This window comes from Sparus aurata, chromosome 2 (genome assembly GCF_900880675.1).
Source record: "Sparus aurata chromosome 2, fSpaAur1.1, whole genome shotgun sequence".
Classification (NCBI taxonomy): domain Eukaryota; kingdom Metazoa; phylum Chordata; class Actinopteri; order Spariformes; family Sparidae; genus Sparus; species Sparus aurata.
This window is the reverse complement of record NC_044188.1, coordinates 10091207-10109496: the sequence shown is the minus strand read 5'-3', so window position 1 is coordinate 10109496 and position 18290 is coordinate 10091207. Positions and strand designations below refer to the sequence as shown.

Here is an 18290-nt window from a genome sequence, read left to right as displayed (position 1 = left end):
TCTTGAACTAATGAGCCACAATGCCTTCCCGTTCCCTCACACACTTTTCTGCTTGATTTCACATTTTCTCCTTGCCTCTTTGAAGCCATTAGTTGAGACCGTTGAAATTCTCACTATGTGTGCGCTTGTGCCTTCTACGTACATGGAGCACCAATCTCTCACCTGCTATGAATAATTGATCTGCTGAATCTAGGGCGCATGAGGTTTGTATGCAAGGAGGCAGCTGCTGCAGCAGGAGGGTACCTTACAGTTTGTCTTAAGAGAAACATGTAAGGGGTGCCAGGAGGTGGAGACTAGTGAACTGGAAAATGCCACCTTTTTGAGAGCAGGAATTGGTTTGTACCGATGTTCCAAAGCTAAGCCTTGCAGCTTCTAAATCATTAATCCATAAAAGCTTTTAGTGGCATGCCAGAATGTGTTGCGGGTGTCTCCAAGGTTAGACAAAAGTCATTCCTTACACATGTCAACATGATGCAACTTTAATCAACAGTTTCAAGTAACTAAACCATGATTGAGCCCTTTGAATCGCAACAATGCCTGATATAAAAATGACGAGATGGCGGAACGGAAGCTGTTGACATTGAAGGAAACACGTCTAGGAGTTAACAAAACACTCAGCAGTACAATTTACTTTCTTTCCTGCTGATAACCAGGCAGCAAAACACAATAACAACTCAGGAGCTAAGACAAATTGAATTTTTACCTGGCAAATAACGTGAAATTATTCATGTTAGCACATGGACATTGTTAAGTCATGCAGCAAACGGCTCCCAGGCCATCCTCGCACAGATTATAGTGTTTCAGCTGACAGGTATCTGAAACGAGGGACACTGAGATAAAAATCAGAGCAGATTGAGACAAATTGTGGGCTGCATCAGTATGTCATTAAACTGATTCGAGCGTTATTATATTTTTTTGTGTCTGCTGTGAATCCCCAAAAAGAAGATTGTTTTTCACAAACTTTTGGCTGCAGTCCTGCTCTGGCCGTTCTGCTCCGCTTTTTCTGAGCACTCTGTTAATTTGCTAACTCCTTTGGGAAATTCCACTATTTTGTTTGGCCCCTTGCACAGAAACATCAAAGCACAGGGTGAGCTAAAGAGCACCAGCCCTGGAGCTGGTAATGATTGAATGCCCTGCTTAGACTCTTCGTAAAGTCAGATGCTCGCCGACACATGGCTTTGTAGCTAAGTCCTGTTCTGGTTCACGGAGCAACTACTGTACCAGCCCCTGTTTCCTCGAGTGCAGAGCTGCTCTTGAAGACAACCTCTCTTTACTTGTTTATTACATTAAACTGGCAATAGACGAGGTTTTTGCTTTAATTTATCATTATGAAGTAAATAATGATGAAACAATGTAGTGGCGACAGAATAATAACACCATGTAAGAGGGCTGTGTAAGGCTCATATGGTAAAAAACAACACAACAATTGAAAAAATGTTATTAAGTGTTCTATTTCTATTTCATATCTGCCCCTGAATCCAACACACTGGACCTTTAAGTGGAGTCAGTGCAGTATTTTGTGCACGGCATGTTTTGTAATTTGCTGCACTCCTCTCCATCTGTCTGCTCGCCCGTCACCGCATCACCGCCACTCAGCTGTCACTCTGACAGAGACGCACCATGATTGGCTGCATTGCACTCTGTCATTCACATACATGATTGAACAAGACACAGCGAGGGGAGACTGACAACCGTCCGCCCCGCTGCTGAAAAGCTATAAACTCAGCTCCACGTGTTACGCAACCGGGTACAACTGTGTCCCGAGCGTGTGAAACAGGAGGCAGAATGTTAGTGTGTGTGATTAGTGTCCTTATGCTCAGTGTGTGACAGACTCAGATGGGCCCGGTCTAACTATAAAAGGGCAACCTAATTAACAGCAGTCACTTAATGGCACAATATCTTATGCAGGATTTGCTTGTTGCAGCTTGTAAACACACTAGTCGAAGGTGCAGTAAGCAATCCTGCGTGAAGATAATTGTTTGTTGATCCTCATTCCCAGGTCGTCAAAAACCGCTGCTTGCTTAAATTGCTGACTCAAATGTCTCAAACACAGCAACATGATAATAAAACACAGATATAGTCTGCAGATATAGACACCACCACATACTCCTCGTGGGTTGTAAGTGGTGATAGAGTGGGACTACTTTTGCTATCAAATCTTAGCAAAAAGGATGCGAATGAAAAACACCAAAGCAGACAGGCAGAAAAACAAAGTGAGCTTTAATGACAAGAAGGTGTAGTCCAAAAAAAATATCAGAGGCAGGGAAAAACCTGACGAAAACAGGCCTTGGCACAAAATAAATAGAGAGAAAAACTAAATTGAATGGATTTTAAACCACGGTGAATCTTGGGGAACATTGATGAGGGCAGAAAACATGAGAAAAAGACAAAGAAAGGAAGTGGGAAGTGACAACAAGACACAAGGATGAACCCTACAAAATAAAAGTGGAAACATTTAAACTAAAAGACAAAACGATTGTAATTACTTTATTTTGAAAGATCACAGGTAATATATCTTTTGAATTCAGACAAAACCAGAGTTCATCTATATAAAGTATTTGTATTCTGCCCACCAAAACCAGAATTTCTCTGAAAATCTGATTTAAAAATAGCAGTGTAGGCATGTTTTAATAGTCAGTTGGAGAGGTGACGGTCTTCACAACAGCCTAATGTAATAGACTTGCATTTTTCTAAAGCCACAGTGGCTCTGGTGTTGCTTGAGTGTCACTCTCCAAACAAAGAGCTCTCAGGCAAAATGGCAAAACAAACAAACAAACAAAAAAACAGGAAAAAAATGGTTCAACACACTTGTTACAAAACTCTATATGGGCACACAGGGACCTGTTAAAAATCTGGCGCGTGTTGTTGCCCTTTCATCCAGAAATAAATGGAACCAGAATTTGCCATATGTTGTGATAATGAGACTAGATTTACCATGCATTTTACTGCCAGTAGCTTGTGATATGACGCTGATACCAGAGCGCCATCGTGTATTTTGTGAAACAGACTGTGAAGATTTCTCTGCATTTGAAGAGCCCCTAGATTATATCAAACACCTTCAACCATGAAAGATAATTATTAGCCTCTCCACTAGCGGGAATTGCATTATAAATGCTCTCTATCACTATCTCAACCACATATATATACACACTTGGATGATTTATGTAGGTTTTGCAGAACCATCCGTTAGGCTTGGCCAGTGCAGTCTAACACCGCTACGGGGAGTGCAATATGTTTGGCTTGCTGTCATGATGAATGAACGTAGTTGGTTGCTGATAGTATTGCCCTTAACAGCAGTGATTTGGCTAATGTGCCTGTGTGTACTTGTACATGGATGGTGTGTGTGTGTGTGTGTGTGTGTGTGTGTGCACAGTATGTATGTACGTCCATGTGTGTGCATGCATCCCGTATGGCATCTAACAGAATGCTCTGAAGGCATGAAGTGAAGAAGACTCGCGGGTACAGATGCGCCTGTGAATGTAAGCAGGTGGAATTAGCACCTACTAGACATCCATTAAGCCTGTTAATTAAAATGTAGGTACTGAACATCTGTGGACAGCTTAGCTATCAGCCATCCGCCTGGCTTTTTCTCAGCATCTTCACATTCCATCTTTGAAGATAGATGAGCTTTATTCACCTGCACACTCTCCACAAATCATCCTGTTTATTCTGTACGTGCTCCATACGGTGCTGCTTGTTGTTTGATGGAGTTATTTTTAGGCCCTCTGATTCCTCGACTTGAGAAAGACTGCTGTCACTCACATCATCTCGGCCTTTCTTCTAAACTACTCCTGAGTTTGATTGCTTGGTTTTACGTGTGTTCTTGAGAGCCTCATGCGTCACCATTCAGGTCATCCCTCCAAACTCGTCATCCCTCCCGGGGAGGTTTGACAAGTATTGAGGGTTTCATTCCCATCTCCTGGTTTCCTCCCGGGTTCACAGTTCTCCTACATTTCGCCCGATTTATGACACATGTTCACACCTTTTCCACCTTTTCAGTCATCTAACTTGTTTCTGGCACTGTACAGCATGCAGTCTACTGTACTCATCTTCCCCTTTGAGTGAGACAGGCTTACCAAAATGGAAATGAGAAAGAAAAACTTAAAACAAATTAAGATGTCCTGAAGAGAAGAATTCCCGTTTCGTACGGAAGATTTTAAAGGAAGGAGGCATCATTTTGTATAATCAGCCACATCTACATTTTCACACAGGGATCCTACTGGTTCAATCGTCAGAAGAAGCTGTAGGGCAGTGGTGCGACTCTCTAAGGTCAGGGGCAAATAATGAATGAATTAATGAATGCATGCATGAATGATGAATTTTACTTTATGCTAGGGGGGGAATTCATCTGCATTGTTTTCTGAAAAATAAAAGTAAAACTAAAATTATATGAAAGTAATTTGCTGTTGCAGCGTTTCAAAGTCTCTGAAACTAATTTTTTGGGAAGATAGGACCCTTCAGACAACCTGCTTCGGTTCCAAAATCCTCCTTAATTCTGAGGTCTCAAGGTTGGCAGGTACGCTTACCTCTGATCTCTCTTCTTCTGTCTCTATCTGCAGTTTCTCACCATGTCTTTACTCCCTTCTCTCATTTTGTCCATTCCAAATAGTGACTTTGCAGAGATTTATCGACCGTGCCGCCTCATTGACCAGCCACTGCTGCCCACAATATCAAACAGCCATAAAAATGGCACTTAACAGACATAAATATCAATAATGTGAGGAATACACTGGTCCATTTAACCCACCTACATAACTTGGCACACTGTGCGCCAGCCTGCTATGTGACTGGGCTCCAGTCCTCACCTCCTCTCTTTGACTTCAGCCATCCTTCTGCTTCGGCAGGGACGCAGTCAGAAACATGAAGCAGTTCGTAACCCTCGATGCGAAGCCAACCCGACAGAAGACTGATCAAATCATAATTAACATGCAGGAAGTGTTGACAGTTTACAGTTTCACAGCACATATTGTGCCGACACACATGACACGAATCAAAGAACTTGCACACAGAGCGGAACAAGCAGGAGGAAATCAATAGAGCAAGCCCCACTGGTCTCAATTTCATTTGAGTGTCTGAACATTTTTATAATATCCCTAATGTTCAAAGTATTAAAAAGTATTTTTATGAAGTAGAGAGATGAGGTGAATAGAGGTAAAACCTGATTGATCTTTCTCATAAAATCCATATCAATCACAAAGAAAAGAATGGAAGAAAAAGAGACAGAGGAACGTTTATGGCAACTGGAACGAGGATCTTACCCAAAAAAAAAAAAAAAAAGAAAAAGTCATTATGGAGAAGACAGCCTTAATATTTTGTAAATTCATCGTATATACTAATTACACAATGATCTCTGCGTGATCTGATTTATTTGTAGTGTGCGCACCCGAGATAAGAGATGAGACCAAGTTGCTCCCACACAAACACAAACACACAAACACTCGTGCACTTTGTAAGCAATCTCTCAGGCTGTTGATGCCTCTGCACCCGAAGAATATCACAGCGACGTGATGTATTTCTGAAATAGTTCCATTCTGCTGCATTTCTCTGAGATCTCTGCATTGTCATTGTTCTCTCCCCCCCACCCTTCCCACCCCCCATTTTCCTTTCATTCTCTAGAAGAATAGTCAGGCAACCTTATGAGGCAATATTGCCTGCAGTGGTGCCGGGGAATGGCAAATGAGACAAAATCTATAACGTGCTGCAGTCAGGCTGAGGAAAAACAAAAAACAAAACAAAATAAAAAAAAAACAATATTCCCGGGCAGAAGTGTTGCTGGTCACAGCTGTTGGCAGGAGTGTTCATGTGTGAGTCTGCTGTTCAGTCAGAAAATAATGGCAGCAATCAGTGCTTTTAACAAGTCAACAGAGACATTCTTTTAAAATGGTAATGAGAAACAGCTTGAGTGAAAGTATTAGTTTGGTGCCGTTATTGCTGTTTCTTTTTCCCTTTAAGAATAAAACCTGCCTCTTTTTATTATTTTCATATTTTTTTTTTTTTTGCACTCTTGCTTTTGTTCCAACACAGTTGATTAAAATAAATATGCAATCATTGACCCACACAGGAAATAGCGGAGGCAACTTGCTGTGAAATCAAGGCTTCTACAAACATAAAGTGATATTATGTAACACTTGTAATTTATAGCTGTAAAGTCCTCATTGTAGCCTTTCAGATCATTAACTTAATAAAATATCAGATAAATTATTCAGCTTATATTGTTTGATTTTGTCCTGGTCTATAAGGAGATTTAAAAAAAGTCACTGTGTTGTGAGTTTATGATCCGAACATGAACGTATCATAAAAATACATGAGCAGCGAATGTGTTCTGAACAGATGGCAGTATGTAAACATTTGCAGTAATATTGCATTTATTATTACCACATCATCTGATATTAAAGCCTGGCAGCTTGCATGACATGACAGCAGAGTGACAAGCTAAATAATTTTGTTTATATCTTTCTCTTTCTGATTTCATCAACACTGCAGAAGAGCTTAACACTTATCAGGGACTCCCGAACTATGTACCCAAACCTAAACTACTGTTATATTTTATTCTATTCGTATTATTTATTTCCTGCCAGACCATTAACAGTCACACATTTTAAGACTTGGCTTAAATATAAATCAAATGTCTTTAATATGTTATTTTTTTAGCAAGATGACAAATATAACATGTCACCTTTTGTTTTTTTATTTTCATTTTGTTGGCAGCTAAACTTTTACACAAACATACAGCAGTATGCACATAACTCAAGCTCTTCACTTAAAGGTGCAATATGTAAGAATTTTGATTAAAAAAATATAAAAATTTACTTTTTTGTTTTGATATTATCTCAAAGACAACTTTATATTGTGTTGCAGAGAAATCTACTGAAGCTAGTGTGCTAACAGGTTAGCAATGGCCCATCCATTCTCATAATGCTACTACAAGCACCCATTCAGGACCATTAGCTGCACGGCTAACAGAGCTAACAGATAATCGCAGCTAACCCTAGCAACAGTTAGCTGTTACTCTGGTGATATGCAGCCCCCTGCTTGTTTATTCTTTCATATATTGCACCTTAAGTACAAATTAAAAATATTTTACTTGAGTGTTTCCATTTCAAGCAGATTTAAACTTTTACTCCACCACATCTCAGAGGAAAATTTATAAAAATATAATTTATGACAAACTGAAGGATGAAGTGTTCCTTTATTCGTTGACATTCTCCTACTTCATAAGCTAAATAAACTATTTAAAACCCTCTTGGATTCACTGGAAGACTTGTCACAAAGCTGAAAACAGGGCTTGTTTTTCTCACGAAAAGTTGACATTTAAGAGATATGTGTCTCTCCTAGGACAGCGATGCTACAAAGAAGTAGAAGTCCAATCATGTAGTTTTTTTTTTTATTTTGGCTGAATTTCAAAATCCCTCTGGATTGATTGCAGTGGATTCAGATCACCTGGGTGCAGCCTGTGGAGACTGGCTCTTAATTAATGAGCCAGAGAAGCTTGGGGCATTCCCTTCTCAGCCAGTCAGGGTGTGATGACACCCATTTGTGAAGGCTTCAGAGAGGTGGAGGAACAGTGCCCACGTCAGGCTTATACCCATTCTCATTCTGTCCTTGACACACTGTATACAGTACCTCATCCCAATAGATTGTCAGCTGGAAAGTCTGGTCTGTTTTGGCCCCACTGAGATTTGTTTGATTTGTTTGTTGCCCTGGTTCTTTCTACTTGAGAGAAAATTGTGTTTATTCTTCAACCTTGTTGAGTGACCATCAAAAGTTACCCTTCAACTAGGTCAACTGCGCCTGGGTCGTGCTTATTTAAGTGTATTGTTCAAATACCCTGACACCTGCAGGTTTATATATAAATATATATGATTATATATATATATGATCCATTTTCTTATTCAGATTTAAATCGTTTTTCACTGGTTATGACTTGAGAACTGGTTGGGAAACAAAAGTGGTTGTTTTTTTGTTTTTGTTTTTCTCACTGGGATAATCTTTCTAAATTAGTGTAGTTTTTGTCTGGTATAACACATGAGAAAGAAAAAGAAAGAGAGAGAGAATGTGTGATACTAAATGAAAACAAAATTGAAATGTCAAGCGTGTTTACAAGTCAGTTTTTGAAAAAAGAGAAAGAGAAAAAAACATCTTGTGAAACTAAGTTTTTAAGAAAATTGATTGAAAGACTTTAATTCTTGACTTGCCTCTCAGGGCTTCCATAGGATACCAATATTTTGTGGCAGAGATATGGAGAGTAGAACTGCAAGCCACCATATACTGAATATTACAGAGTATAATATTACACACTGTTACATACAGAGATGGCACATTGAGCTCCACATGGTGATATTGACACTGGATACATTCTGTCAGCTGGGTTTTAATCCCTGCTCCCTAGAAGAATAAGCACATTTAACCAATAATCTAATATATTGCTTTACCGTTAATAACCACTGTGTGCACAGAGATGACAGTCAACACCTTTTGAGTGTGGAATGAGTCGAGGCATTATTTAGAATCGGCGAATAGTGGCAGCGAAAACACCAGGGTGCTTATCAGAGTCTTCAGAGAGACACAGGAAATTGAGTTTGTCCAGTCTAATGATGGGCAGAGTCACGCAGCTCTACAGACGTACCATTTCCCTCCTATTAGAAGAGATGTGTTATTCATGAGGGCAAAGCTAGTGTGAACTATGCCTCACTGCTATTCTACACAGTCACTTCCCAGTCTGTCAGGGGAGCTGAGCCATTGTGTTTTATTCATTTATTTATCTATTTCCGTTTCTACGCCACCAAAGAAAAAAGGGAACTCACTGATGACGAGGGCACAGGGTCAAAACGTGATCCTGCCTGTGACGAGCTATCAATAGCATCTGTCATTGGTAATCAGTGGGGAGGAAAAGGGGGGGGGGGGGACTTGGAGGTGAAAGACTTGTGACGACTGTGTTAAAACACAGCCTGGGCTGCAAGCAGAAATCGCATCTTTCCCTTTCCAAAAACACATTATCTCCCTTTCAGAGCCTCCCCTTTATTCTGCCAAATTCCGATAGGCACTATTGGCATATATATGCTCCACTGTGTCCAAAGCTATTTATAAAACACAATTTGAGCTGAATGGCTCATTGTGTGAGCGCACAATGCAGTTATGACACACATTAATTTCTTACATTTTCATTTAAGGACAGCGTTCCCACACAATACGTATTTCTTCCTCTGCGCTCGCAACCAGTCTCCCTATTCAAAGCTCTGTAAACAAGCGTCATTAAGCCTTTTATGCTTTTCACGCTGACATGATCTTTCCCTAATTCACTCTCAAACCTGCCGCACATATCAATGTCTCAGTGTATCCATAGAAGGCTTATGCATGCGGTAAATTACACGTAGTATTCCTGTGACATCAGGGTCTAAATCCATCTGGGAACTAGTCTTTAAAATTGTGTTTTGAGTGTTATAGTGTATGTGTGTGTCATGGTGGTTTATTTCCATTAGCATTTGTGCTTTTAAATAGTGTTTTGTGTGTTATGGGATGCTGAGATCAGTGAGCTGGCAGGTATTTGAGTCTCCAGTGGAGGTGCTTGTTATGCCAGCTAAAGGGAGCACACATGGCCTCGGTGTGGCTGAAAACAAGAGGGAACGGTGTATGATTCAATCTGCATGCAGAGGAGAGATACGTTCATCTGAAGAGCATTCCCATCATATATTCACATCTAGTAATAGCCTCATCAGGGAGGTTCTGTGCGCAGGAAATGGAAGTAGGAAGATAATTTACCCTATATGAGCCACTTTTTTTACTATAAAGGTTTTGTGCGAAGCAGTTAAAAAAAATAAGTTAAAAAATAGCCATTTTAGACGAATAGATTAAGCAGGATAAAGAATCTATTACTTTGTCCTGACAAGCTGCAGAGAGTGAGAGGGAGAGGAGGCACATCCTTGTGTCCAACGTGATTAGCAGATCGCTGATTCAAATTGTCTCACTATCTGAGCACCATCTACATTCTCATCCCCTCGCTCTGCCCGTGTATCACACTTATCGCTGTCTGTCTCTCGCACGCTCTGATCATTTTCTCGTCAGAAATCTGCTACCTAATTCTATTGACATGCATGGAGTAAAGTGTTAATGGAAATAGTTTAAGGCCTGGAAAAATATAATTACTGGAGTGAGAGAAGGTCTTATGAATCAGTTTTGTATGAATAATGGAATCTCCAGGATGCATCCCAGCTAAGCCAAGTGATTGAAACGAGTATTTTTTCATCTCGGAGCAAATGTAAAAGCACAAGACGGATTAAATTGGTTATGTTGTGTGTGCTCTTTATAAGAATGCTTCTACTGTGAGGGTCAATAGTATAAAAAAAAAAAATATTAGCTAATCAAAAAGAAGATGTGTCTCAAGTGCATTTAATGCAAATACTTCTCAAACAGCAGCTGGAGAAATTGTCTCGTCTTGCTTACTTGTCTGATAAATAAAGCAAACGTTTATTTCCCGAGAGCGATGCAAAATGTTTTCCCACCAATTTACTCAGTCAATAGGTGCCATGCTTGATACATCTTCATGGAAGTGGCGAGTAGCGAGAAGGATTGAGATAAAAACTGCTGCAGTGGTCTTGACTGCATGACAAATGCGGATATAGCCAGTAATACACCTAAAGCATCCGTGTCGTGATGCAGGTCATGAGCAAAGCCAACCTTCCATGGCACGACATGTCCTCCAACATACTCACATGCATATCAGCACACATGAACACTCACATTCAGCCTTTTTGACAGCGCTCAACCGTGAAGAATCACCTCATTTAGCGGGCACATTTCTGATTTAGGAGGATGCACGCATTTTCCATTGTTGCCCAGTGGCAGGGCTTAACAAATAGGATTAGATCCGTGCCCAGGAGAGCACGCTCCTGCTCAGGTGACACACAGCTCCGCAACTAGACACAGAGAATTACTGTTAAAGGTCAGTGGAGTCAGACGCTGAATGTCACAGCTTAGCCACAGTTTGGCGAGAAAATACATTAGATAAATACGTCCGTCTCTTGGTGGAGAGTAATTCTGCAGCTCCTGAATTTCCAGCATAAAAGACCAAGGATTACAGGGTGAGTTAAAAGGCAACAGAGGCGTATCGATTAGAGGCAGCGAATCAGGCTTCCGCTACGCTGTGAATAATAAATTGGTTAGAAGACAGCCAGGGGTTGTCAGATGGAAGTTTCATGACAGGCTCTGAGTTTGTGCTCCTTTTTGATGAGACTGTGGATAAGTCACATCTCCCGTCTAAAGGATCTAGGGAATCATGTCACCGATCAGAAAGCGCCTCAGAGCAGCCTACTACCAGTTTAAATAAGCATTCCACGCCCCATTTAACAGCACAAAAAAGACTGATTACAGCCTCCGCTCGCTGCAAAGTAGTGCCAATGGACTCAGGGAAGGAAGGGATTGGACTCTTAATAGCACATCTCCCTAAGGTGGCAGAATATTAGAAAGGGTAATTTATGAAATAGCCGCATATGTGTCGAATCAGACAAGAGTGTTGCACCAAGGATCCAATCAGCTCCACTGAAATGTCTTGTGACTCACTGGAGCAGGTGTTACAGTTTGCTCTCTTCAATAGACTCCTCATTGTGGGCCTAAACACACTCAGTGGATTCGGTTAGTAAACTGTGACGGATAAGGTCCATATGTGTAGCAAGTTGAACCAATCAGAGAGACAATCACTGAAAGGAAACACAAAATCGATCGAGGCTGAGCCACACATGTCCCCGTTTAGCAGAAAATCAGAATAAGAATTTGTTTGCAAAATCGTGACTCAATCGCTCATGGATTCTGCTCAGTGTTCCAGTCTCCTGACTGGTTTTTCTATGGCAGCAGTCCAGAATATCAACTTTTAGTCACGCTAGCAGCGTGGGATGGCAATATCAGTCTGTTGGCTGTTTGGTTGGTCCAACAGTTTGGTCCTGACTGAAATATCTCAATTATTGTCATTAAACTTTGTTCAGAGATCCATGGTCATAGGGTCTGTTAGATTTGTCGTCTTGGACCTTACTACAGATATCCAAGGTCCCTCACGGATAAATTCTATTAACTTTGGTTATGTCCCTGTTTCTCAACCTTTCTCTTTGTGTGCTCCCTGCAGGCTGCGGGCTGGAGTTCCTGCTGGTTCTCTGTGGGCTCGAGTTGTCCTGGTCCTGCCCCCGTCACTGTATCTGCTACACCGCGCCCAGCACCGTCTCCTGCCAAGCCCACAACCTCCCCTCGATCCCCGAAGGCATTCCTCCTGACAGCGAGCGCATCTTCTTACAGAACAATAAGATCCATCGCTTACTCCGGGGCCACTTCAGCTCCGACCTGGTCACTCTCTGGATTTACTCCAATAACATCACATACATCGAGCCCTCCACCTTCCACGGCTTCACGCTGCTCGAGGAGCTGGATCTTGGAGACAACCGCCACCTGCGCTCCTTGGCTGAAGACACCTTTCACGGGCTGAGTCGGCTCAATGCCCTACACCTCTACCGTTGTGGGCTCAGTTCCCTTCCTAATAACATCTTCCAAGGCCTCAGAAACCTGCAGTATCTCTACCTGCAGGTACACTATACAGTTTCATTTTGGTTCATTTGTCACCAAGACTCTATTAGAGCTGCCACCCTTCCGAAGAACAAATTTGAACCAACACTTACTTTATTTTAAATAATTCTAACTCAGCCCACGTAGACTAATCCTAAATTATGTTGCAGAGGTAATGGTCTGTTCAGTGCCTCCACTGCCTCACTTGAGTGACAAGCTGCCAGCAGCATCAGCAAACAGCCTTACCTTCATCCACAATTTTTCCTGCTATGGTGTCAAATCCAAATATGTTTTCACACATTGTTTGGTGTCATGATTATTCACTGAGCACAAGAGCTGCAACAGTTATTTGATTAATTGATCAGTGGAGTAAAACAAAATTGTCAAACATTTGTTGGGTATGGCTTCTTTAATGTAAGGATTTGCTTACTTGATTTTAGTGATTACTTTCCTTGTCATTTATGATAGTAAACAAGGAGTCTTTGGGTTTTGACTGTTTGTGCACAGTTTGCTCTGGGAAATGGTAATGGCCATTTTTCATAATTTGTTTGACATTTGAAACCATTTATCAATTGTTCATGAAAGAACCTGCAGATCGATCGATTATGCAAATAACTGTTGCAGCCCTATTTTCTCCATTTCCTGACAACAACAGCAATAGCCTTGTTTCCTGAAGGCAGCATGATATAAAAATGATCAGATGGACAGTGCATTTTAGGAGTTTTATTGCAGGTCATTAGCACTAGTCCTCTAGATACCCCAAGGCTTACATCTGGTGCCCTTTAATTTTAATTTTTTTTTAACCCCTGCACCTCAAACATCCTGAGTCCGACACTGGCCAGTAGAATTTATGGCATGAAGGCACATGTTAAGGCTACAGGGATACAGGACATTCATTTTGGAATGAACACAGCATCCGTTGTATAATCTTTATATTGTGTTTCTCTCTCAGGAGAATCATCTGAAGTTCCTGCAGGATGACACATTTATGGACCTCCACAACCTGAGCCACCTGTTCCTGCATGGAAACCGCCTGTGGAGCATTAACCAGAACACCTTCAGAGGCCTCCGAGCTTTGGACCGACTGCTTCTGCACCAGAACCAGATTGAGTGGGTCGACCGCCTGGCCTTCCATGACCTGAAACGTCTCACCACCCTCTACCTGTTCAACAACTCTCTGATACAGCTGTCCGGACAGTGCCTGGACACGCTGCCCGCCTTGGAATACCTGCGCCTCAACGACAACCCCTGGTCTTGTGACTGCAAGGCCTTGTCGCTATGGGAATGGTTGAAGCGTTTCCGAGGTTCGACGTCTTCGGTGGGTTGTCATGCACCAGCTGATATGGTTGGGAAAGACCTCAAGGAGCTGCGCAAGGAGGACTTCCCAAATTGTTCACCAACTGTTCCCAACTCGGAGTCCAGGGCCCAGACTAACAATTTATCTGGCACAGTGAATCCGTCTATGAATCGTGGAGTAGTGGTGGGCTCTGGAGGGCAGACCCACATAGTGCACCCCTCGAGGCCTGGCCGACCTCGGAACTGCACAAAGCCTCGTAACAGGGTAAGCAAGGGGAAGGGTGACAATGAAGTTCACCACTCGAAGGAGGTCATGGCAGACAAGGAGGATTCCTCCCCCGATTTCACAGACGGTGGGAAACATGACCACACGTCACCGGACGGCACCATCACAAGGAGGAAGCACAAGTGTACTCCCCGGACCACTGTTCGTCCCCCAAGTGGGGTTCAGCAAGCCAACAATAGGGCAACCTCATCCCAGTCCTTACTACATGTCTTTGCCCTCTTTGTGGCCTTGGTAACAACAAATATTGACTACATCCTCCGCTGATCTACAGAGGGTTTGGCAAATGCTAATCACAAAAAAACACAGCCCTCAGACCCTCTCTTGCTCCTGCACTACAAGGCCTGTGTGTCTTTTCTGTATGTGTGTGTGAGTGTGATTATATGTGTAAATGTTGTGTAGGGAGCTTTACTGTTCAGACTGAAACAGGCATCAAAGCATCAAACATCTACAACAGAGAGACTCACAGCACAAAAGTCAGAGGGACTGAGAGTCAGAGAATGAGAATAGTTAACGCAGACCAAGCTTGCACTGCCACTTATGCCAGTATGATTTTATCTTCATATATCTTGGAATATATATATATATATATATATATATATATATATATATATATGTATATATATATATATATATATATATATATATGTATATGTATATGTATATATACACATTATAGTTTTTTTTTTACTTCTGTTTCTCACTCAGCTGGAGCTCAGATGACCAAAATTTGGTGAAAACGGAGTAAAAGATGAAGAGATGACTGAGCAAACAGGTGAAACTTTGTAGCTAGTTAGCTCTGAGACAGATAAGCTAAGACAAGTGCTCCACTCAGCTTTCATTTTCTGTTCAGTTTGTTAATTGTAAACAAGAAGGTACAAATGGGAAGAAAGAGGAACATGATTCCTCGCTCATCCTGTCTGCCAGGAGCATTTTTCGGTTACATCCTTTGCAAACAACAGATGCGAACAATTGGGTGTCAGTGTTACTCATAAAAGAGGTGAAGAACAAGCATGGCAATAAATTAATAAAGTCGTGTCAGACATAGAAATGTGCCATTCTCACAACAAAATGGAAATCTATAGCCACACGTGTTGGAAAACAGAGCTGACAGCTGGCTCTAGCAAATTGTAACAACTACTCTCTACCTAAAGCTGGCTCTTCAGGTGCTGCACCAACGTTCTGCCTATGTAACAGTATTTAACATCGGCATTACATCTCTACACACAACTCGGCTTCCATCTTCATTTATGTCTCTCCTTCTGTGCAACTGAATATTAAGCTGCTAGCTGTTTCAAAATGACGAGGACTGCCATGTGCTATTTTCATTTGCTTAGAAAAACAATGTGTGTCTCTGGGAGATCAAGCTGTGAATATTGACGAGTCTGTCTATATCTCGTGTCAGATGTTGTTCATTTGATTTTTTCTACGACACAAAATGGACCTAGAGACAGATATTCCTGCTGCAGGGCCGACAGGAGCCTTAGAGGTCGAGGGGGTCAGATGAGGCTTTCTCAGCTTCCCAGTGAGGTCGCACTGAACTGATGCCACCTCAGAGATATACCCGCCTCACTGAGAACGTGAGGAACGCATTTTTTTTTCTTAATCACTTATCTTCAAAGGATACGAGAACAAGACTCGAGAAAAGAGGAGAAAAAAAATGTGTGTGTGCCGTAACTGACTCGTGTGATCAGTAAAAGATGAAAAAAAGAAAAAAACACTTTGAATGGAGCATGGCTAAATGAGGATCATGCAGAGAGAATTGCGCCTCTTAATTGACTGATGTGATTGTTCATGGATGTGGGGGATCCAAGACAAAGACAATCGCTTCTGAAGTAACAAGGCGATGCCGTTCAATGCTGATCGACAGATGGACAATTACTGGACGTCTTGCTGTACTTCTGGAGCTTTTGTGCCTCCCTTAAATCTACTGATAAGATGGTGTTTGTATCAATGATGTGAACTGTAACAATGGAGACAAGAGGACTTCTTGCAGTGCTGATATTAATCATTTACTGTATTACTATGAGAAAAACAATATCAGTGACATGATGATAACAGGGTTTCCTGCTCCTCCTGTCAGGAGGAGTCTTTCAGTTTTGTTTTTTTTTTGTTTTTTTTTTCTGGTGATTTGTTTAATTACGTACTTTTCATGTTATATTTTTAGAGCCTTTGATTTTTTGATTGCACAATTTCTCACCTCCCTCTTTCTCGTTCTACTGTATGCCTACTCATCTTCTTTCTTTGCCATAATTCAATTGTTCAGTAAGTTATCATCAGAAAAACAACAACAGTACAAAAATGTTTATAAAGATATTAAAATCTATATCTTCTTATGTCTACCATTGCAGTCTGAGTCTGTTTATTGCTGCATTTAAGGTTTTACAGGCTTGTTTGGACAAAGTTAAAGGCATCCTTGATCCCCCTCTTTTCTTGCCTTTATTTCCTTTTAATTCATTTAAGCCTGAAAATTGATTCTGTCAGCAAGTTACCCTTTTTCCCATCCTGTTTCCGGCTCTGTCTTGCACTAGTTAGCAATTTGTCTCCCCCGATCAGCCCTTGCTGGCTAAACTTGCTGCTTCCTCCAAATAGATCCCCTCTTCCTGTGCTCATCCAGGATTTGTGTAAAGCACATAATGTAAATATTAGTGTATGTGCAACATCATACAGAAGTTTCACATAAAATAAGTCCAGGGAAAGAGGGATGTTCAAAGATGACATGCGCACCATAGTGTGATATATTGCAGTCCAATAAATCACTGAAAAGCAGTAAGGATATTAATGAAAGTGTCACATGGAATCTGTAGATATTCCAGCCTATTATTATTATTAATGGACCTTTAGAACATGAATTCTATTTCCTCTTCTTTACGTTCCCCTCGCTTTGATAGAAATTGATCCACTAGTAAGTGTTCCATTAAATTTTCTTTTCTAAGTTCTGTTGAATGATGAATGAGCGCAGAAGGAGTGGTTTATATGCATGGATGAGAGTGCTATGTAATTATATTTTAACTGATGGCAGGTCAGGAGTGTTTGATGTTTATCTACTCACCACCAGCAGCTTTTAGCCCCTCCCAGCTCATTCCAACAACCACCTCATAACTACTTTACTACAAGTCCAGCTTTTACTTTACTTAATCACTAAAATCGTTCTTTTTGGTCGCAAGATTAAACATTTTATAGCAGGAACAGCCCATAAACTGTGAAAATGAAGCAATCAAATCTACACCATCTACATCCAATTTCATTACACTAAATTTTAACATGATTTGCATTGGCTGGAGCCCACACTGAAATCCTGCCAATTCTCTAGTTATGATGATGATGTACACAGTTAATCTACTTCTTACCATTTAAAAAATATAATATATTTGTTTTAATGGCACCAAACATACAGTGTTTTTGTGATTTGTTCCAGAGTCAGTCAACCTCCTCTGTAGTGAACTAGTCCAAAGTCAGCTAAGGGTAATTTTCTCGTCTGAATGAGCTGAATGAGATGTTAAATGATAAACAGGAAAAATATGAGACATCCCTGCATCCATTTGTAACTATTTGCAGGAGCTGATGGGGTGTGGATTCTCTAATCAGCTCGTCCACATGCACTAAAACATCCATCACTGTAATTTAGGGGACGAAAGGAGCCATGCACTTATAAAACTGAAGTGAACACAACTTCATGAATGTGATAGCAAACATGCTTATGTGCTTACAGCAGTAATGGACATGGAGTTATTTACATGTTTATTTAAACGCAGACTGTGTTTAATGTAGTTTTAATTTTATATGGAAGAGAGTCATTTGAATTAATGATGTACTGACTCGTTTCAGGGTCAAATTCACATTTCCACCAAAAGTACAATATCACCAGTGTGTAAAGGAACAACAATGTTGACTCTATGGCTACGTTCACACTGCAGCTACAAGTGACCTGAATCCGATTTTTTCGCTCATATGTGACCCATATCTGATTTGCTTTTGACAGTGTGAACAGCACAAGTCGCATTGAATCTGACATTTTCCAATCAGATTCAGGCCACATTTAAATGTGGTACTGAATCGGATACGTATCGGATTTTTTTGAATGCGACCGCAATCTGAACAGCCAGGTCGCATTTAATGCGACTTTGACGTCATTCTGACCCGCGCTGAACTGTTTTGTAAATGAATG

General features: G+C 41.1%; 1 protein-coding gene across 1 annotated transcript in view; it reads left to right on the top strand.

Annotated features, from left to right (window-relative positions):
• rtn4rl1b (reticulon 4 receptor-like 1b) overlaps positions 1–16465 on the top strand; it is a 156415-nt gene extending 139950 nt beyond the window's left edge. Inside the window, exons 2-3 of the mRNA XM_030396694.1 lie at positions 12113–12564; positions 13496–16465. Coding sequence (XP_030252554.1) covers positions 12113–12564; positions 13496–14389 — 1346 coding nt within the window. The 3' untranslated portion in view covers positions 14390–16465. The remainder of the gene's footprint in view (positions 1–12112; positions 12565–13495) is intronic.
• The last annotated feature ends 1825 nt before the right edge of the window (positions 16466–18290 follow it).